Raw genomic sequence first — 23,711 nt, forward strand, 5'->3', positions numbered from 1 at the left:
GAAAAGCTTTCATGCACAGACTGTAGCGCTAATTGACGTTATGTATCATATATAGTGCATCACCAAGTAAAAGAGTTGATAAGCTGGCACTTTTTTAAATTTTCTCGGACTTGACGTTACGCTTGATCTTCATAGTAGATGAAAACCGACATATTCTCGCGAGTTGGAATGAAAATTGCAGAACTATGATACCGAAATAGCCACTTTGTATACGTGACGTAAGTTCCGTCCACGAAGAATGAGAAAATGAGAAATTACTTGGGAAGATACCCGCGCCTGCATAAAATTGTGTCCATATACGCCGGCAAAGAGAGATGATACTGTAATCAAACTCGGTGAATTTTTGAAGCTGCTGTTCTATTTGCTCCATTATTCATATGAATAACTATAATTATAATGATGTTAAATAGACGACACCTTGCTATCGTCAATAATACGAAAAAAACGTATTTTGGACGTCGATTTAACGTTATGTATCTGTAACAAATCCACGTCATTTTTATGATGGTCGAATGTCATTTTAAACACATTTGTCATAAGAATGACTAATTAATGACATTAAATAGAAACGTAAATAGACAACACCTGGACTATTGTACGCGCGTGCGCGCAATAGAAATCTCTCAAATATTTCTTAGAAATATTTGTTCATACTCATTTTACTCATAAGTGATTGATATTATAGGTTTACTTCTAACAAAGGAATTTAAAATGAGATATCAATATAATGAAACTAAATTTATAAAGGAACATTTTAAATTTCAAACATAATTTTTCGACTGCTAACATTAGTTTTTTTTAAATTACTTTTTTGTAATTTGGAACATTCCTTTGTAAATTTAGTTTTAATATATTGGTGTCTCACTTTAATAAATTCCATCTTTCTTTAAATAATATTGTATTACATTTTGTATATATTCGTAATTTCTGATACTCGATTTTAAATTATGTTTCTATATGTATCTTTTTTTCTTTCCTCTTTATATTTATATTATAAAAATTACATTATTTTTAAAATTTTAAAGATATAGAAGTTCCATGTTAAATTTAGAATGAATTTATAAATCTTGTATAAAATAATTATTAAAAGAAATAACAACAATATATGATTATATACAGAATATTGCAATGATTGTAACATTATTTTAATCAAATAAATATTTTTATTATGATAGAATTTGTATATACGTTTATATATATATTTTTTAAATTAATTAATGTATTATTTTCGATGCAAAATTTATGGAAAGCAAAAAAAAAAATAAAATAAAACTGAATATAGGAACGCGATTGATTTTGAAATTCAAAGATACCGGAAGGTTTGTAGATATCGTCGTGTTTTCATCCATTGCTAATGCCAATGTTTCGTGAACATTGCTGTTTACTTCATCAGAGCGAGTTGCGCACTGATACTGAGTTCCTCTGGATGATTTTGAAATTATAAAATAATAGTACCGAAAGAAAGTAAATGTATCATTAAAATAAAATTGAAATTAATTATACATATTATAAATTTTAATGGTATTATATATGTGTGTGTATAATTTATATATATATATATATATATATATATATGTATGTGTGTTATTTTTAATTTCATTATCTTTCCCATATCCCCCAAGTTCTATTCTATCGTAATGAGATTACAATCCTAAGATTGATACACTTGTTCATCTTAATTGACTCATTTTGTAATACGTTTTTTATAAGGTAATATGATTTTGTAGATATTTAAAAATATTACTAAAAGTCATTTTTTCACTTTATTATAATATTCTAAATACATTCTGAATAAATTGATATAATAAATTTAATTCTTAAAATTTCTTTAAATCTGTAATTTTTTTCTTCCACGATTAAATTTTATATATAATTCTACAATCTAATCAATTTCAAACTCATTCATATGCAAATCTTTCGTTTGACGTTTCAATGGCATTACGAAATGTGTTGTTTTATAATACAGATTTTTTCTAAAAAAAATTTTCTAAAAAAGATTCTAAAAAATATTTAAAAAACTTCTATCACAATGCGCTACATACAATTACTAAAATTATAAATGCTTGATAAAAATTTTATGCGACAAAAAAGTTTATATTTTTTGTATATTTTTCGTATATTTAAAAAGAACTATCATTTTATCAAAGCTATTATTATTATCTATTTTTTATCTTTTGTTTGATAATCCACACGAATTGAAAAAAATAAATATTTAGATATATATATGTGTATAAGCGGACATGTTATCATATACATTTCGTCAGAACTTATATTTATTATAAAAAGACTATATTTTTTATGTTCATCCTTGGATGCAATGGTGTATTCGAATTATGATAAACTGAAATGATAATAATAATTTATTTTATTTAAATAATCCTTTGATATATATATATATATATATATCATATGTATATATGTATATAATACGCATAATATCATGTCTACTTGTATCTGTTACTTGATTTAAAATCATATGCTTTTGAATTAATAGAAAGCATCGTCTTTAGTCTGAATTTTAGCAATACCTATAGTAGCTTCTTTAATTTAAATCGAAAAAGTAGAAAGACTGATAGAAAGGAGAAAAGTATGAAGACTCTAAAAGCAATTACCATCGTTGTGATGATCGCAATGTTGCGTTAATGGAAATAATAATTGCTGCAAAATCTTTATCTATAAGTGACTGATATTAAATATTGCTTCTATATACACACATACACACACACACACACACACACACTACACACACACACACACTACACACACACACACACACACTACACACACACACACACACACACACACACACACACACACACACACACACACACACATATAAGTTTAGTTTTATTATGTTAACATCTCAATTAGTAATATTTCAATTTTCTTGAAAATTTTCTATTATTATGTTTTTGTACAAATGTTTGTAATTTTTGATACTCGATTTTATGTTTTTACACGCATCTTTTTTCTTTCTTTTTTATATTGTATTATGAAAATTACATTTTTAAAATTTTGAAATTCAATCATTTTTAATATAAATTAAATTTAGATCGCATAAATTTATAAATTTTGTATAGATTATTGTAGAAAAATACATTTAGAGAAAAATATAGTTTGAACAACTATTAAATTAACAACTCTAATAATTTAAGTACTTGCCATTAGTTTTACAAAGTAATAAGATTTTTTTATTATATTTTTATTATTATAAAGCAATTTAAATAAGTTTATGTTTTTTTTTAGCGCCTAAGAGATCATTGCCTATTAAGATCATTGGCAAGAGATGGAATTGTTAAAAAGTATAAAGCACATAAGCTGGATATTAGAACGTGATTGATAGTAAAATTCTAAAATTATGACACTTAAATGAACATATTATTAAAATTAATTATTAATTAATAAATTTTAATTGCATAACGTTATTGTTTATTTCATATTTTTCTCTTATTCTCTGATTTTTATTCTGTTGTAATAAAATCCTAAAATTAATCTATAATTGTATTTTAATTGACTTGTTTATACAATATATTTATTATAACGTTAAATATTTTAAAATATAGTATTTTTTTCATTTTATTATATGATTCTGAACATATTTAAAATAGATTGGATACAATAAACTTAATTTTTAAAATTTTGTTATACTTATTAATCTTTATATAAAGGATCCAACTTGTTTAAGAATTAAAAATTTACTTTTGTAATTAAGTTTTTGTTTTTTAAATTTTTATAACGTAAGTGTTTTAAATAAAAAATTTTATTTAAAGTAACGATTAAAAATTTGAATTTATTTAAACACAATATTTAATTCAATAATTCGATTTCTTTTCACTAAAAATGTTCACTTAAATCTCTAATAAAGAAAAATTGAAAATTAGAATATTTTTTACTAATTCAGAGAGAGAGAGAGAGAGAGAGAGAGAGAATTTTTTTCTTTGTTTTAATTGTATTCTGTTAATCAGCAAAAATTCACATACTCCACAATTACATTTCTATCTTTTCTAGCTTTTCTATCTTCGTTTTTCTCGTAAACCGGATGAAGCTTTTTCACGTTTTAAAAGCACATTCTCCTCGATAGGAGACTTTGTAATACTAATGCAATATAGTCAACATCGCATTATTTTTTTACTCAATGTGATGTAATTGTAAAGGAACGTCGCGTAATATATTTATATAATATCTTAATTATTACTAATATACGATTTGCAAGTTTTCTCCAAGAAAATATTAAACATACATCAACAATCAGACATTTATAAATTTATATTTATATATAATCCACTTTTTTAATATACTATTTTTTCTATAATCCCAAATACTGCTTCTATTGAGTGTATGAGCAAGAGAGAGGAGGAGAGAAGAAGAGAAGAGAGGAGAAAGGGAGAGAGAAAAATATACATAAATATTTCATTAAATTATCAAAATGCAATTTTATGAATTTATCTGTATTTCACAACCAAAATATCTGGATTGCGCAGTAATTTAGCTGCTAATTAACGACATATTCGCGTCCCGCATCTCAATAATGACGGCTGAATTTCATGTTTATTTGTTTATTTAATACGAATACGAGCTGCTGGTGGCAATAATTCGATCATCACTTCCGCTTGCAACGCATGTAAACAATTATCGAATTACATCCGATAGCATTGTCTCAAAGATAAATTAATTCTATTTTACAAATGAAATTTTTTGCTAACATTTTCTTTAATTGAAACAATTTTTATGTTAAATATATTTTGTGAATGGTATATATATATATATATATATATATATATATATATAAAACTGAAAAGAATTTTACACTTACATTTTTTTGTTTTCAAAAAATTTAATTCGATACAAAATTAAGATAAATTTAATATTTTAATAATATTTTTCGTAATAAATTTCTTACTTATTTTCTTTTTTTCTTTCTAATTTAATTTAGGAGGAATTAATAGCGTTTCAGAATGATTGTGTTGAAACCGAATGTTATCGGTTTGCAATTATATCTAGAATAAATTGATTTAAATTGAATAAAAGAATATATATAATACATTATTTGTAACATCCAAAATTTGACCAATCTTGGTTTTCTTTATCGTATTTGATGTATTCACATATACGGTCATGCTTAAAATTTTTAATATGCTCGCGATTAAAGTTTACATTGCTAATCTTAATTTAAAATATATATTAATTTTTTTAAATATTAACATATAATATAAAGTTACAATGCACAAAGGCTGTTAGTTTATAAAAATACTTTAGAGAAGTAAATAGTCATCAAATTAAGAAATTATACAATATATAATAATTTATTTATTTTATTTATTATTACTTTAATTTAATTATAATTATCATCAGTTTGATGATGATAAGAGCAAAAGTCTGTGACGTACATATAGTGAAAATGTTCAAAAGGTGGCGTATCGCAAGCATAGTTTAATGTTTGACTTTGTCGGTTGCACTTTGAAGCAGTGCGGCGATGCGCGATGTAACGGCACTAATTAATTCGATAAAATGATGTCATAATGCAAATTAGGACGTTCTACAGGACGGCTGTTTATGCGCATTATCGATTACGTACGCAATCTGTATCACAGATATAGCGTTTGCATTACAAATTTATTTCAGAACATATCTTAATTTTTATAAAATTAAGTTAAGAATTTATAGAAATATTTAGTTTTACAAGACATTAATAAATATTACTAAATTTTAAACATTTATATTAAACATGAATTGTTATTATTCCTCTTCAACAGAATACTATTTGAATATTGTTAGATCCAATTTTAGATTTTATTGTAAAGCGTATAACAGAAATAGAATTTTTTTTCTCGCGTGTTCTTTAATTTTGAAAGATGAATAAAGCATTATTTATTATAGAAAAACACGCTGAAAGCACGAAAAGTTACTTCACATAAGTGATTTGTTTTATTCGTATTATTTTCCTCTGACGCAGAGGAATTCATCTTTTCTTGCAAGAACGAACAGTAAAGGAATGTTTATTACAGTTGGAAGTTATCAACGAATTGTCATGTGAGACTCAATCCGCGAATCACTTTAAAATGTTCGTTCTTCTCTTTATAAAGAAACTTATACTTAGTTTATGATACTAAAATTCTCAAATGAATGAAAAACAAAACGTGGTTTTTCCGCCTGACAAGAACAATCCCGAAAGTTTAAACAGATAAAAATCTCCTTTTACGACTTCTTGTATTAAAGAGAAATTGTAACAGTAGAATAAGAAATCAATGGATGAAGTTATTATTTAGCTAATTATGAAGCTATTATGTCTAGCTAATTATGAAGTTATTATAAAGCTACGTTATTATTGAAATTTTACCGAATTGAGTTATATAATAAAAAATATTAATATTTTGTAATTATTTTGTAATTATAACAAAACCTAATAACAAAAGTAATAGAAATATATATAAAATATATATAATAGAAATATAATAAAGAAAAATCAAACATATATGTGCAATAAGTACACATATATACAACTATTTTTATGATCGTACAGACTGTAAGTTAACATGTATATTCAAAAAGTTTGATGTAATACATAATAGATTGGCAATAAAATTTTTCTTGGGAGAAAAGAAAAGTAATATATATTGCTAATATATTGGAAGATAGTTATAATTCTACCTGCAGGCATTTTACCAGGACAAAGAAGAATACTACAGATAATCCAGTGAAGATAAACAGAAGTCTATTATAACTTCCAAATGCTATAGGATAATAAACTTATTTCCATCTCCTGTGTGCAGGAACAGCGAATTAACGACGAACTAATTCTCATGATATAACGATGTTTAAAATAAGATTGCCTCTGAAGGAAAGTAAGTCTTTAGTGTTGTCAAATAAAATCGCGACACCTTGGAAAATTCAAACTAGTTTCTCTTTAATAAGAAAAATGCAGTCGAACATCTGAATGGAAGAAGATGCTATTAAAGTGTTCAGAAAGAAAATTTTTTTATGATCTTTGAGAGAATATCTCTTGTATCGATAATAATTTTTTTTTTGTGAGAAAACTGCTAAAGTATGCGAAACTTTATTCAATAATTATGTACACAGTCTTATATTGATATTCCATATTCACACACTAAAGTTTACTTTAATAAGCAATGGGTTTGTTCACTATTCGCTTTGAATAGCAAAAAGCACGTCCATCTGTACTATAGATATTTTTATAATAATTATAGAAAGCCTCGAATGACGAAGTTTCGAAGCAGTACCAACAATAAGACAAAGTTCCAAAATAGATACACTAGTTACCAGATAAAATTGTTTATTATCTAAATAAATTTATCAGTATATTATAAATACTCTTGTGTATGAATTTCCAAAATAGTTTCCAAAAATAAAACACGTGAAATATAAAAAACTGATTTAATAAAAAACTGATTAATAAAAAACAATTGAAAATATAAAAACTCTAAAAATAAAAAAGTAGGATATTTTCGTCGTAAATCCTATTTGTATGACAAATATTTAATATTATTAAAGAGTGTGAAAGTCTATTGCAACAGTTTCAAATTCTTTCATGAAATTGAAATTGATATTTTTAAACCAAGTTATTAGCTGTACGCAAATTTTTCATTTGCGAATTGATATTCGAGGTTCATGGATATGAAAAGAATAAAAAATGTTATTCTTAATTATTTTTTTAATAACGATAGTTTATTTAATAATTAAATATTCTTACTCATTTTAAATATAACAAAAATCTAAATTTCCTTAATCTTGATATTAATTTTGAAATCTGTTTTAATGTCATGTATCTATATATAAAAAAGAGACGATGTTAAACGTTGAATATAGAAAACAGTTAAGAAGAATAAATAAGTTAAGAAGCTTATCATTTATTTCTGTTAAACAAAAGTTAGTCTCTCAATCGGTCGAAGAACTGGTAAATAAAAAAAATAACGTATGGCAGAACAACTTATATACACGCATCCATTCGTCCGAGACTTAATTCCCGTGTTTATCATTGAAAAGAGCTTTTAATTGGTGCGCCGACTCATTGAGAGAAAAAGTAAGAAAAGAGAGAAAAGCGGAAGTTGCATAACGATGAAATGCCGGCGGATCGATGAAAATGAGTCACCCAGTGTGGTGTCCCGGCGGGTCTACATAGGTAAATAGGTTAGCGCCATTGAGCGTGCGCCCTTAAGGCCGCTTCTTCCTTACGGACCGCTTACTGAATCGATAGAGAGAAGAGAAAGCGTGCAAGATGTTCCAATGCGAGAATAGAAAATCTCTTTCGTGACTTGTTTACGGTGGGAGGATTTTGACAGCTTCAATTTTTAACTTGTTCGCATAACTTTCCACAATGTGCACATAGAACCTTCTCCATTGCCAGTTTGCACAAACAGCAGCACAAATTATAAAAGTAAATAAAAATAGAAAATAATATCACATTTTTTAGATATTAATAATTAAATGTTAAATTATATAACTTAGAATTATCGACGATGATGATGAAAGTAGAGATGTTTATAAAAATTGGAAAGAATTTAAAATAATTGTGGAGAATTAAGAAATTTTTTGCTTTTTTCTTAACTTATACAATCTTTTTTATAAGTAACATCTGTCAAAAATTTAATGACAAATTAATAATATGTAAATACAAGATATATATAATATAATCTTAAAATAAAAAGTTTTATTCCAATTTAAATGTAACGCATTGGATTTTCCATTCTTCTATCTTGGTCTTCTATCTTATCTAAAATAGACTTGTTATGAGTGATTCGGTTTTGAAGGAAATCTTTTAGAAATCTTCTAAACTCTTTGTTAAACGCGTTCTCAGCATTATGAGATTTCTCGATAAGGTCCGGTTCGGTTAAATAATCTCGCGATTTTTAATTACTCTTTATCTTTTTCTGATTGTAAGAATTTTCTAAAGTTTAGAAAAAGATAAACAGTATGTTAAATTAAAATTAAAGTTAATCTTATACAATGGTAAAAACGAGTCTAACTCTTCTAAAAATATTTTAAAGATACTCTGAAAAGCAAAATTTCTCGTAAATATGGACCTTATAAGTCCTTTTGCTGTTTAATAGTGCAGGTGTATGTGAGTGATGAGAAGCGATCGGGAAGTAGAAAAGTATATGAGAAAATAAAAGCGGCAAAATTGATGGGAAAATAATAAAAGCATAAACCAACACCGTCTTTCAGTGCATTCTGCGTAAATTTTCTATACCTTGATTGCTTTCTCAGCTCCGCCATCGTCTTAAATCAAATCTATTGCTAGTTGTAGTTGCAACTGCAACTGCAACCGCAGCGCACTAAGTGAAAGCTATAGTAACATCTGAAAAGGATTTTGTGAATGCTGATGTTTTAATTAAGGACTCAGTCAATATAATATTATGTTTTTTTATTAATACAATTAATAAAATACGCTAATATAATAAAATCTAAAATGATAAAAATTTAGAATCATTTAATATTTTAGAATCATTTCGCAATGACATGATAAATTGTCAACTGACACACTCTATTTACTTATTTGATTAATTATTGTGTTATAATTATATTTTATTATTGCCCTCCTTAATCTTCTCTTATTTTTTTATATACTTTTATTGGTATTTTACTACTTATTTAATTTGAAATTATGATAATATGCTCAAATATCTTTTTGCTAAAATTAAGTATTGAAATTTTGTTTATTATAGTATTATGCAGTGAGAGCCGGCTAAAAAGAATATTAAAAACAGAAAATAAAAAAATGCGAAAGAACAAATAAAATTGAAAGGCCTAATTGCAAGAAGCAGAAAGTAGAATCAACGTTTCATTTCTATATAGTTTCATTTGAGTTTCTTCGTATCTCCTATCTTCGTTACATTCCTCTTACCATTGTTCAGGCGTACAAGTCACGGTATGCTCCAATATTTATTCTTAATGCTTTCTTAAGTCAGTAAACTTAAAATTATGTTACAATGAAATATACAGATGCATATAATAAAAAATAGAATTATATGTATATGTTTGTAACATATATATATTATGTAGACACTATATATATATATATATATATATATATATATATATATTATATAGATACACATATAGATATAAAATATAGAATCAATATAAAAATTTTGTTCAATAAATTGAATATTTTACAATTATTTATAATGTACACATATTTTTATAATCAATATCAAATTTTTGCAAGAGAAAAAAAGATAAATTTATTATTGAAATTCTTTTTAAGGTATAAGCATTTATACAGCAAGGTTAGAAACGGATAAAAAAATTCCGTCGACTCTTATTACTTTCCTTTCCCTCGACAGAAAGAACGTTTCTAACATTTTGTGGCTACGATTACAAGGGTTGACTTTGCGGGCGTGGAAGAAAGACTACCGGCTTCTTTCGCAACTTCCTGAACCAGAGATGAAAAGAAACGAGAGATGATTTCACTGTTAAAGCTCACAACGCCCACTACTTATTTCGTAACGGCTTTTACGCCAATGCGGAATATCTGCTCTTGCAATGTTGACTCGTTTCGAGAGGCTGACTTCGCGGCTTCGTTCAATAGTGTCCGTTAATTGAATTTTTTTAACAATTAGCTCAGTCTAACGAAAATAAAAATATTTTATCTGATCGAAACAATTTATATAGGCGTAATTGTACTTAGAGGATTCTTTAAAATTAAAAAATATTTAATTGAAATTGGAAAAATCCGAGAATATTTTTATTGTCAACATTGGTAATTGATAAAATTATTTAATAAAAAATCAAATTGGATTTATAAAACAAAATAAAATAAACATAAATTTATGATATAAATTTATACCTATTTTTTTTTTGCTTCTGTAAAAATAAATATTACGTACAATATTACGTTATTATTTATTATAAAATAAATAAAAATTATGTTTATGAATTGTTTAAGAATTGCTTGAGGATTATTGAGATTGTTATTAGAAAAAAAGATATTTCTTAATAAATATAACTAACTGTATAATACATATCATCACATTAACTTTGTGTTAGATAAATCTTTGAATCAAATTAAATATTAAACTTTCGAAATTATTTATGTATCAATTTGATTTTCAGAGAGAGATAGAGAGAGATAGATAGATAAATAGATAGAGAGAGAGAGAGAGAGAGAGAGAGAGAGAGAGAGAGAGAAAGAGAGAAAGAGAGAGAGAGGGAGAGAGAAAATCTGTGAAGGAGTGATGTATTATAGCGATCGCCATTAAGTCTCGCTCGTTCCTCGATGACCTAATTTCTACCACGTTTCTCTCGCGCCGCCTATAGTTCTCTATTGACAATTCGATCCTGTTCTCTCATATTGCGAGGGCACACATCAAGATATGAACCACGCATACGCAAGCGTCGATTCTGGACGTTCGCCAATGACCCTGCTACCTTTCAATTCAATATTCCAACTGTTTTCCGGTAAAATCACCCACAATATATCGCCTTTCTGTTTTTCTTCTCTGTTGCATTTTGTTGGTGTTTCGCCACCAATCGCTTATATACCGAATATCATATACATGTATCATGCCACAAACTAGAACGAAAATGAAAAGAATTTGTTAAACGTTTGAAATTATTCTTTAAATACTAATTACTGCTCTGTTCAGATTAAGTATAATTTGCTACAGAGAAAATATTTGTTCCTCTTTTATATTAAATATATAATTAGATATGTGGGTGTAAATGGAGGTATGTATGTGTTGGCGTATTTATTACATTAAATACTCGTATGAAGGTAGAAAGGAATCAATTCTTTGTAATTTGGATTTTTATTTTAAGTTAATTAATAGCAATATATATAATATTTTTTAAAACTTTATTTTAAATTATAAAATATTTCCTCTGTCCTTTTCATTTCTTTTTAAATTAAAAAAACTCTACACATTTAAATGGCCCTTTATTTTATTTCATTTATGAATTAATAGTTAACATAAATATTAATTTGAACTTTAAATGTTATACTACGGAAATCATACTGGATTATGGCATTATTCAACTCAAATGCTCATAATTTTCATAAAAATGAATATATTGTAAAAACATTTTTTTTTATCGAAACATTAGACAGTAATGAATATAACGGTACCAAGCAAATATATTTTTATTAATAAAAAAATTATAAGCAATTGAAAAAACATTTTAAAAAAGTTGGTTATGCCAAATTTAATATAATAGTATTAAAATTTTATTATTAAATATTTAATATTTAAAATTTATATATATATATATATATACATATGTATATATTTTTTATATATACATTTATATCTATCTACATGTATATAATATATATCCACTTATATTATAATCAATACGTTGAATTAATTAGGGACAGATAAAGATTATAAACAAGAAAGCAGATGTAGTAAACAATATGCAAAAATAGAAAAAAGATGTCAATCGTCGGCGTAGAACCGTGAAGGTTTGAATTATGTATTAATAATGCGCCTATCGACTTTTCTATCAAGTCTCGACTAGCAAAGTTGTTGCAATGCCGTTTAGAGTTATTTTTGGTCTTTGGCCTTGAAGCTTTGCACCTTCCTGCTTAAAAGGGCAAGACCCAAATAGTTCTTATCCGTGGGATAACGTCTTCCGTGATGTGATATATGTACATGAATTCACTATAATCCTTTTGTCGAAACACATGGACACTGTTTTGAGATTTAAAATAACTTGTCCAAAACTGTAATACTTCGAACTTTTCGCAATTTGAAAAGATAAAACTAATTTAAATTATTCATTTTAAATATATAAAACATAATGAACAATAAAATATATCATAATAATAAATAACAATAAAAGTAATAGATAATTTTATTAGGTGTTGGAATTAATTCGTAGCGTTTTTAATGAAAGAATGTTATTTATTTCACATGAGCATTAAAAAATACATTAATGAAAGTACTTCCCATCACTTGTAAAACGCTACGAATTAATTCCAACACCTAATAGTAAAACTATTTGTAATAACTATACATTTATTTTCTTGTTTCTTTTGTTTTTAATTTTCTTCAGTTTTCTGAAACTTCTACTATTACTTGTCAAGTATTAAAATTATAGAGAGAGAATTTTTTATTTTCTTCTTTTAAATTATATTCCGCTATTCCGCGAAAATTCATATATTCTGAAGAGCTGCGTTTTCATCATCTTTCCCTTATCTTTCTCGCAAATAGCATACTCTCATATTTCTGATTTACATTTCGTCGAAAGAAGACTTTACCGATGCAATATACACTATTTTTTGCTTAGCATAATGTACTGAGGAACATAGTAGGTATATACAATATCAAAATATCAGTGAAATGTAATTTGCAAAAATTTTATTAAAGAGGAACCTGGAAAGTAGTAAATCGACGTAACTGTCTCCAAAATAAATATTAATAAAGAAGAAAAGATGTATTTTTTCTGGGAGGATCTATGCGGCATAAACAAAATTGAAAATATTCTAAATACTGTTAATGATTTTAATAATATTTTTTACATGCTCTTATCAAGTTATAAATCTTGATAAGAATAGTCGGAAAAATATAAAAGATAAGAAAATTTTATATGAAGACTGTAATTTAATAAAAAAAAAATATTATTTTTATAAAGGAATTTATATTATAGTATCGTAATTTCTGCAAATATTCTACAAATTTCTTTCATTAAATTTTATGTGTTAATCTGCAATTACAATCTATACTTATACTATTGCAGATCTGTTAGAAATTTTAGCATTAAAACATAATGTGACATTTCATAAACGCAGAATTTTTATTTAAAAATTTAAAGACTTTTAATGCATTGTATATAGCTATTGAAATTATAAATGTTTAATAAATATTTCACATCAAAGAAGTACAAATTAATGTTTTTTTTTTTATATCTTTCGATTATGTTCAAGAAAATCATCAACTTGTATTGTTATTTCTTCTCTATTTTTTTTTTATAATCTATATGATTTTAATAAACAAATAAATATAATATTTAGATACATATGTAAACAGACACATTCTGTTAAAATATATTGTCAAAATTGTATTTAACGTAAAAGCCATATTTTATATGTATTCGTACATCCAATGATTTCATGCATTCAAATAAAATTAATTGATCTTCCAAAAACAACAATTCATTTTCTCTTTATGCATAATTTTTATTATAATAAATAAACCTATAAATACGCAAAGTTATATTTTTTTAATTAATACAAAACATCGTCTCATTGTTAGTAAAATCAATATATAGTAACTCAGACTATAGCTATACAATAGCTTAATTTATGCTAAATGGTATGAAAATTATAAATTTGTTAACTATCTTTGTGGTAATTGCAATGTTAGCAATTATTACAACTGAGAAGAAAGTATATCCGTAAGTAAAATTTATTTTTAAGTTTAATTTTATATACTTAATATAAGTTTATTATTATTTTTCTAGCAACAAATTTTTCTAGTAACAAAAATTACTAACATTTTATATATACATTTATATTCCTCTTAACCTTCTAAAATTAATCTTTAAGTTCTGTTTCTGCACTCACTTATTTCTCTGTCTTTAATGTTTATACTAAAAATTAAGAAATGCATAATTTTAGAAAATTGTATTTTAAAATAATAGAAATATTTATATGTCAATTTTTTAAAAATACGTACGCAAAATCATAGATTTTGCATTAATCTGAAAAAAATGAAGGCGAAAGAAAGAAAAAGAATTGTATATATATATATATATATATATATATATGAGATAATATACGAGTAACATTGAAATTGGTTTACAATTACTGTAACATTTTAATTAAATACATTGTATTATATTTTTATTAACATAAAATTATTTATAAAATATTATTCATTTTTATATTATATTATAATATTATATTTTATTAAATTTTTTATATTATATTTTTACAGTCTAATACAATCAAATCATTACAACTTACAAGATGATTAATACCAAGAATTAAAATATGGGCAAATGGAAAATCGATAGTCCAAAGAAAGTCTTAATAAAGTCCTAATCATACAAATAAAAAGTTTAAATTAATATCTTCCTTTTTTTATTTTTTCAAATGTTACTTATCTCGAACGAGCGTGCGAGCAATAAAGAAAAAAGAAAACAAAGAAATGTAGACTCGCATTAATATTCGGACATCACGATATTTTAGAAATTATTATCTTCTAAACATAATTTTTGTTGTAAGAAATTTACTTTTGTTTTAAATTGAAAAATTCATTATAGTTATTAGAAATATAAATTTTATTTCTGTAATTACATTTATATGATACAGTTTCGAATATATTAAACTATAGATAGAATTTTGCTTAATTCTGGTATCGCAAAAATATTCGGACACTTAATAAAATATAATAATATAAATATATATAAACAAAATAATAACAATTTTAATACTCTATTGGATAACCTTTTTGTTTAATAACATGCTGCAAAATTTAGACACGTTAGAAATAATTTTTGTTAAATAATCTGATGTAATGCGCGTCCTCTGCCATTCCTCTTTAATCGTAATTTTAGTTCTTCTTTTGATCTTATAGACGTAATCCGAACGATCTAATAAATTCCATAAATTTTCTATGGGATTTAAATCTAGTGACTGGTGGAGAATGTAATACTTTTGAACAGTTGTATAATAAATATTCTTGCATTATTCGCGATTTATGTTTTGGATTATTGATAAAATTTGAAATTACCTCGTATATTCATATTATTAGCAATTTTATTAAATTGTTTTTTAGAATATTTAATTATTTATTTTTATCCAAAATTCCGTTATTGAAAATTAATTCACCCACTCTTTTACTCGAAATACAACCCCAAACCATTAAACTTCTATCGCCGTGTGTCATAATTGGCTTCAAATTTTTCAGTTTGAATTCTTCATTTGCTTTTCGCCATATCATTCTCCATCAATCAGATCCAAAAATGTTAAATTTGCTCTCATCAGCGAATATTACATCATTCCACCATTTGTTTTTTAGAAATAAATTCCTTGGCAAAAATTAATCTTTTCTTCCAATTCGCTTTATTTACGGCTTTTTACGAGCAACTCTACCGTTGTAACCATTCTCTTTTAATGCTCGACGAATTATATCAGGATGTACCTTCTTGCTAGTCTTTTCGTATAATTCTAAGATCAATTTTATAGTATTTAATCTAGGATTTATTTTTATTTTCCTAATAATTTTACGTTTATCCCATGAGTCAAATAATTTTGGACATCCTTTCAGAGGTATTGATTCAATGCGATCTTCACGAACATATCTTTTCACAATATCTGTTACTGTATTCTTACTCAAATTTATTAATTTACCGATTTCTTGATATGATTTGCCTTTTTTATAATAAAAACTATCAAGTTGGCGTTTATCAAATGAACTATTTTTGCCTTTACATCCCATTTTCACTGTTAACTTGTATGATCTTGAGAAAATTAAGTTAACTCAATTCAACATGAAATAAGTCACATATTTTGTATGACTTACCACGGTAAACAAGTAAGGAATAAACTAACTTGATTTCTGAGGGTCGATAAATATAAAATATATTGGGTATCCAAATATTTTTACGATTCTAAGATTAGGAATTAACTTATTTAATATTTTTTGAAAACTACATTAGTTAAATAAAGAAAATTAATGTTTTTTATATCTATAATGAGCATTTCCAATGATTAAAAAACCGTGAATTTCTTAATTCTAAAAACTATATTTCAAAAATAATAGTTTCTCTGTTATTATGATGTCCGAATATTAATGCGAGTCACTCTGTATATATATATATATATATATATATACATATATATAAAAGTCTATTTAATATAATATTAAAAGAATATTGACATTAATATTAATAAATAATATGAATAATATTAGCTTAATAATATATATTTTTTAATGTTTATTTGGGTAATAAACATTAATAAATATGAATTAATTTAAATTAAAAGCTATTAAAATTAATTTATAGAACGCAAAATTAAAATTTCAAATTCAGACATGATAAACATCAATAATCCTCGAAAATTCTTTAATTTTTGTAAATTAGGGAACGGAAATTCTTTTACAACGTATTTTTGCAATTAGCAAGTCCCATAAATACTCACTTAAAGTTCGCTGTCTCACTTTATTCTTTTTTTCGCCCTATCTCAGTCTGGGTTAACAGTAAAACCAGGTCTTTTCGATTCGCTTCGAAGATCGTATCTTTAGGCTGGCAATTTATACCCTCTTTGAAAACAGAGCACCATGCCATCAAGACAAAACCTATCCTTAGACATATGAATAGAAAAAGTGGGATTGATAGCAGATGGAAAGGAAAATCCCGCAGAGATTACGACACTGGGACATCGTCTTATTTTCGATATATTAGAAATCCTTTCAAGGATAACGGAATCTAAATCTCAAGATCTATATCCAGTTTTGTAATCTCTATTGTGATATTTTTTCAGAAGCTGCATTTAATAATCTTTATAGACTTGAATTTATTAAAAAATTATGAATTTTTAACTCAATTAGAATTGCTCGTTTTTATTATAATTAAATTATATAATATTTTTATACTATATTTTTATATCAATTATAGGTATTTAAATTATTAAGGAGAATTATATTTTTCTATGTATATATATGTATATATATATATATTAGGTGTTGGAATTAATTCGTAGCGTTTTTTAATGAAAGAATGTTATTTATTTCACATGAGCATTAAAAAATACATTAATGAAAGTACTTCCCATCACTTGTAAAACGCTACGAATTAATTCCAACACCTAATAAAATCTTTAAATGCTAAAATTAATAGCTGCTATTGCATAAAAACTATCATTCACTAATCAATGAGTAGAAAAAATTGCAAACAAATTACAATAATTAATTTTCTTAAAAAGTATGTTTTGAGTCATGGTGGATGTCAGTAAACACGTGTAATCCTTATGTTTCATGCACGTGTCATGAAAGAATAATGATACGGCACGTGAAGCTTAAATCGGCCGTAACAGGCTGAGCGGAAAATTCATCTTTGAGCTCATCCTACGCATAAAAAACGATGCGATATCATTAAATTTCCATGAGATTTCGTTCTATCGATGTTCGATATCAATGTGTGCCATTGGATATTGCTACATTTTTCAATGTCGTCTTATTTTTCTCTCCTCTTTCCTTCTTTGCTCTCTCTCTCTCTCTCTCTCTCTCTCTCTCTCTCTCTCTCTCTCCCCTTTTTCTCTTAACGTTAAAACTTTGAAATGTTTCGATACATGAATTTATTATTTAATTTTAAATAAAAATTAATGTAACGAAATAATCTAATTGTAAGAAATTAGAAATAAATTAAAACTTAAAAGTTAAATAAGACGGTATGTAACTTATAATATGTAATACAATAAATTTTTGCATTTTATAAGATTCTTCGATCTTTTAAAATTATGATGAAGGTTGACACAAAGCATTGTGAACAAAGTTAACCTACTCGATACAGGAATGCTGATTAAAATTATGAAATACAAAGAGCTTTTCCTTCTCAAAAGGATTTTCGCATTGAAGTGAAGGAAAAGCCAGCCAACCGACTGCGCTTCGCAATGTAAGCAAAGAAGAACCATTTACATATTCCGACATGGATTACGATTTGCTATTCTGTGCTTACTACTTGACGTCTATTTTGTGTGCACGCAATGAAATATCTTACTACTAGGATATCTTTGAAATATCCTGCATTATATCATTCAGAGAGAAATTTATCCTTCAGAATGCGGAAGCATTTTGAAAACTTTCTTATATTATTGCTTTAGTAGTTTAGAAGTTGTCAACTGTACAAAGATTACAGTCGACAACTTCTTTTTGTTATTACAGTACGATCATGATATTTTGTACAAAATGTGTTGTAAAGTCTTGAGCGGTTTTTTTGTTTTAATTTCTTAATATAGATAATTAATGTATATTCTCATTATTCTCTTAATAGTTATTTTATGTCCATTACTTTGAAACTTTATCATAATAATAATGTATTTTATTTTACTTTATTTTAATATGTTAATTTGTATAGTTATTTTATCTCATACTTTGTGATGTATTTATTTAGTTCTACTTCATTCTCCATTTACCTTGCATAAATTTTTCCATCGGAAAAATACTTTAATGATTATTTTTCAGACTAAGAGAAAATTGTTTCGTTGAAATTTCGTTTTGCAAACAAATGCAACGAACTGTTACAAATGAATTACCATCAGGCATGCGAATAGTGAAAATCAAAGAGCGCAGGATGTCCTACAGTATAGACAGTGATATCTCTGAACAAATGAACCAATTAACAGTAACCATTAATCAAGCTTCATTCAGATTGTTTGTTCGCTACTCTCATAAATACGTTTTTCAATAATAAAAAAATCTATGTAAATTCAATAACATCCCGTTGATCAAAAACACAGATTAAACATTGCATATAACTAGTTTTAATAAATATATATATATATGTAACAGTTAATTAAATATCAATCGAAAATAGAAATAAGAAAGATTTAAGATCATTAATGAAATCTATAGATTTTATTTTGCTCTCGGTTCTTCTTTTATATTTTTTGTATTTTAGATTTTTATTTTTATTCTAAAAGTTATTTTATTAAGCACGGAGATAATTTACAATAAATCTGCAGTTTATAATGTCTATTTATTATTTCATGCTCTGTAACATAAAAAACATTTGAAATGCACGTATACCAAATATAAATTAAAATATGCATGTATGTGTATATTATATTAATATACAAAATTACAGAAAGAATCTATTCTGAATATTGAGATGTATCATAGTTTAAAATAGATGCTTATTGTTTTTCTTATTTTACATTTTATATTTTATATTTTATCAATATTTTACTATTAAATAATAAAAAAAATATTGATTTTCATTAATTGAATTTATTAACTATCTGTCAGTTGATAGAGCTTTATGGAAATTCCTCAATTAGCCAATTAGTTGAGAGTTTATTTAGCTGTAATTCGGATTGATATATATAACATTGACTGTGCTGAAATAATTGAAAATTATGACGAACAAGCGTAAACAAACAATTATATCCAACATTGAATCGCGATAAAACAACGATAACTACATTGCCGCTCATTCCGTCGTTTATCCCGAACGGTTAAATTTGCCATGGATTTAAAGGCTCAAAACGTCACGAATAAACGGAACAAAACACGCACACTCGAATCCTCTTGATTTTATCCGGGATTTAAATTTGCGTTATTGAAATACTTGGCGCGAAAAAGGAGATCGATCAACCGAGCGCACAGTTTGTGCGCTTGCGCGCATGCATGTGCCCGCTTAAATGAATTTGGTTTGTGTTGCAACTATGCAAATTCTGCGTGCGATTCCCGTATTATGCGCTTAACAAAGGCCGATTATAATTAGCTTTCGAACGATAAAGAAGAACAATGGGACGCGACATACAATAGAGAACGATAGAACGTGCAGAAACTGTCAACGACGCCGACATTTTGCGAAATAACCATGCGTTAATGCATATGCATTAATTGGCGTAGATATATCCCACAATTTATGTCCACTCGAGATCTGTAGCTTTTAATATGTAGAGCATAGTAAGAGTTCATCTGCTATGTTTAATATATAATATATGTAGTGCATGAAACAAATTTAAATTATTCAAAGAATCCATTTCTGAAGTAGGGTTCTCATGTGCTACATTTAATATATGACCTATGTAAGACCTCTATTTTAAAAAAGGAATTCCTCGAATAATTTAAATTTTTTCGATCTACTTCCCTTTTTTAAATATCGATAATACTTTAGGGAAAATATTAAGCGGAAATAATATTCATTTACCGTAGAAATTTGTTTAGTTAGATTTATTTAACGCTGTGGTTCATTTAACATGATTTATTTAATGTAATAATTTATCTAATTTAATATATCTGTTTAATGTATAATGAGCTGTTTAGCAATTTAGTTAGCATGATGATTTGTGTCAACGATGGTTTTGTTCCTTATACAAGCTATTTTGAATGTTACGTCAAAGGGATTTCATTCGCAATTACTATTGTAATTCGCCCTTCGTGTTTACCCATCATCAGTACAATCGATTCATTCTATTGCACTATTTGATTCTCGTCATTCGAAATTCATTCGAGGACATTCGTGAGAATTTCTACAAAAACTCCACTCTTCGATTTGAATGAAAAAAAAACTAGGTCAATTTATATAACTAAAAAAATAATTTTGGCATAGGCTCTTTTTACTTTCGATATTTTAAAATATGGAAATCTATTATTATTTATGCTGTTAATTTTTAATTATTATTTATGCTGTTAATTGATTAATTTTGTCTCTTCTTTTAATTTGAATATAATATTTTATATTATTTTTAATTCTACATATCTAATTTCAATTTATATGTTCTATAATTTTATTTTTATATAATTTTATATTTCATGTATTCTATAATCTATAAAATTATTAAGTTAAGTAATTCTTTCGTAATTTTCGATTTTTAAATTTCTTAGTAACTTCAAAATTTTTTATTAAAATACGATCAAAATTTGGATATATTAAATGAAGTTTTATTTTATACTTATATAAAAATATTTATTCAATTTTTTTCTTTATACAAAATTCCGTTCTCTATAAGTATAAGAAATTTAAAAAAACTACATTTTCTATAAACTTAAAAAAAAACATTTCAATTTAAGAACTCTATTTCAGTGAAATAAAAATTATGAATTTATCGTGAATTTCAAGATTGCATGTATAGTAGTTTTACTACGAATGTAATGCAGAAATAAATGGTCGCGCGATTTATAGCGATAATCATGACTGTTATCACGAATGCATATCTTGAAAAAGGAAATAGTGAGTCTCGCGAAGATAATAACGATAAATTCGGCGCGTCACAACAATAGCTATGCACCATGGCCGCGAAAGCTCTTTCGCGGTCGAAGGCTAAGGTTGCATGAGCCAATTTTTGCTAGTTCTCTTCTCGGTTGACCGCGCTGGTAAACAAACCAACCAATGACGATCTATTGAACTTGACACGCCATGGATGTGAGCACGGAATACCTCTTTCTCTCTCTCTCTCTCTCTCTCTCTCTCTCTCTCTCTCTCTCTCTCTCTCTCTCGCATTGTCTTTTTCTTGATTTCTTACTCCACAGTAGAAATATCTTTCGATCATTTGTCTTACATTTTACACGTTTCTTTATCGACAAACAATAGAAGAGGAGAATTTTCTTCGCGTCCATGTGAAAATAGAAGCGAAGTTTTTACAATACGGAATAATTTTTAATGAGAATATTTCTTTTTATGATTTTTATACTGAAAACGAAGAATGTTCAACAATGCTTATTAATTACGAATTATTAATACGAATAATTATAGCATAAAATTTCATATAATGTTATTTAAGAAAAAATAACTTCCCTTATTACAAAGTTTAAAATGGGATTTTAATCTGAAAACCAGGATAGCTATCACATATACATGTAATTTTTTTCCTAGGACAAAAACATAAAAAACTGAAAATTTTTACCTTTGGAGTTAATGGAAAAATTTTTTGCTCTTTAAGTCTCCGTTTCATGTGAACGATATTAATTATTAATAAAGTAATAAAAAAGTATAAAAGTATATTTTTGAATAATGTTATTTAACAGTATTTATCGAATCTGTTTCTTAAAAAAAAATTTTTACTCCTTTATTCTCTTTTTCGCAACCTCCTTCATTCTTTTTTTTTGTTTTGTATAAACAATAAAATAAAAGCGGCTAAGCAAATTCGTTTTCTCTTTATTCGTGGAAAGTAGACAAAGACTGCGGAATGAGAATTCGATATTGCGTTTCGTTGCTGTATTGTCGCTGATGGTGCTCCGTGGTATTTGTTATTCACTTCTGCGGAAAAATCTATTATCCAATACACATACCATGAGAAAAAGGAGAAGATTGTTTAGAATTAATTAGAAAGTATTAAAGGATAAAAGCAAATTACCAAATTATCAAATCTCAAATCTTTAGTCAAGAAATTTCAGAATTCCTAGGGTAAAAATTTATAAAAATATATATCTTTATATACGTATTTTTAGAGTATACATTTTGAATTTCATTTAATCTTTAAACTTTATTATTATTTATTATATTATGGACTATCATTATCTCTATTTTACTTAAAGAATGATTACTTTTTATAAAGGTCTTTATATTATATTGTATTTATATTATATTATAAATATTCATTATTTTAGTATTATTTACTGCTATAAGATTATAGCAGATACTGCTATAGTATTATATACTGTTAGCTCCTTTAGCTAAACTTCCATCTGAAAAGAAAAGAAAAGTTAAAATTGTTAAAATTATTCTATTATACAAAAGTTACTTTCTATTGATTCTTTTGTTTCTTTTCTTCTTTTCTTTTTTTTCTAATGTCACTTCTGCATTATTCTACACGCTCGTTCATCGATAACTATTCTCATGCGGAGGGAACTCTGTACTCTGACATCTGTCCTGTGCCAAGTTTCTGACTAGCTACTGGAAAATTGGAAGCACCGTGTACTAACCGTACTAACTATATTTCATGTCGTTTGTCATGTCGAACGACATGGAAAGCTGTGCCTGTTCTTGACGAAAAAATTATTAGGATTCACCCATTTAAATGTGATTTAATGTAAAATAAAGTAGCGAATTCAAAAAAACACACGCACAACACACAACACACG

The 23,711-nt window shown here is 26.0% G+C and overlaps 1 protein-coding gene across 4 annotated transcripts in view; it reads right to left on the reverse strand.

The window, feature by feature from the left end:
* Positions 1-23,711, reverse strand: part of LOC105145546 (octopamine receptor beta-3R) — a 73,311-nt gene that overhangs the window by 29,088 nt on the left and 20,512 nt on the right. The window contains exon 4 of one of the 4 annotated variants that reach the window (XM_087405424.1): positions 22,300-23,315. The exons of the other annotated variants lie outside the window; for them this stretch is intronic. Within the exon in view, the coding sequence (XP_087261550.1) occupies positions 23,281-23,315 (35 nt within the window). The 3' untranslated portion in view covers positions 22,300-23,280. Of the gene's footprint in view, positions 1-22,299; positions 23,316-23,711 lie in introns of those variants that run through there. 4 annotated transcript variants of the gene reach the window in all.

The sequence above is a fragment of the Acromyrmex echinatior genome, chromosome 4, assembly GCF_024713525.1.
Source record: "Acromyrmex echinatior isolate Ae372 chromosome 4, ASM2471352v2, whole genome shotgun sequence".
Taxonomy (NCBI): Eukaryota; Metazoa; Arthropoda; class Insecta; order Hymenoptera; family Formicidae; genus Acromyrmex; species Acromyrmex echinatior.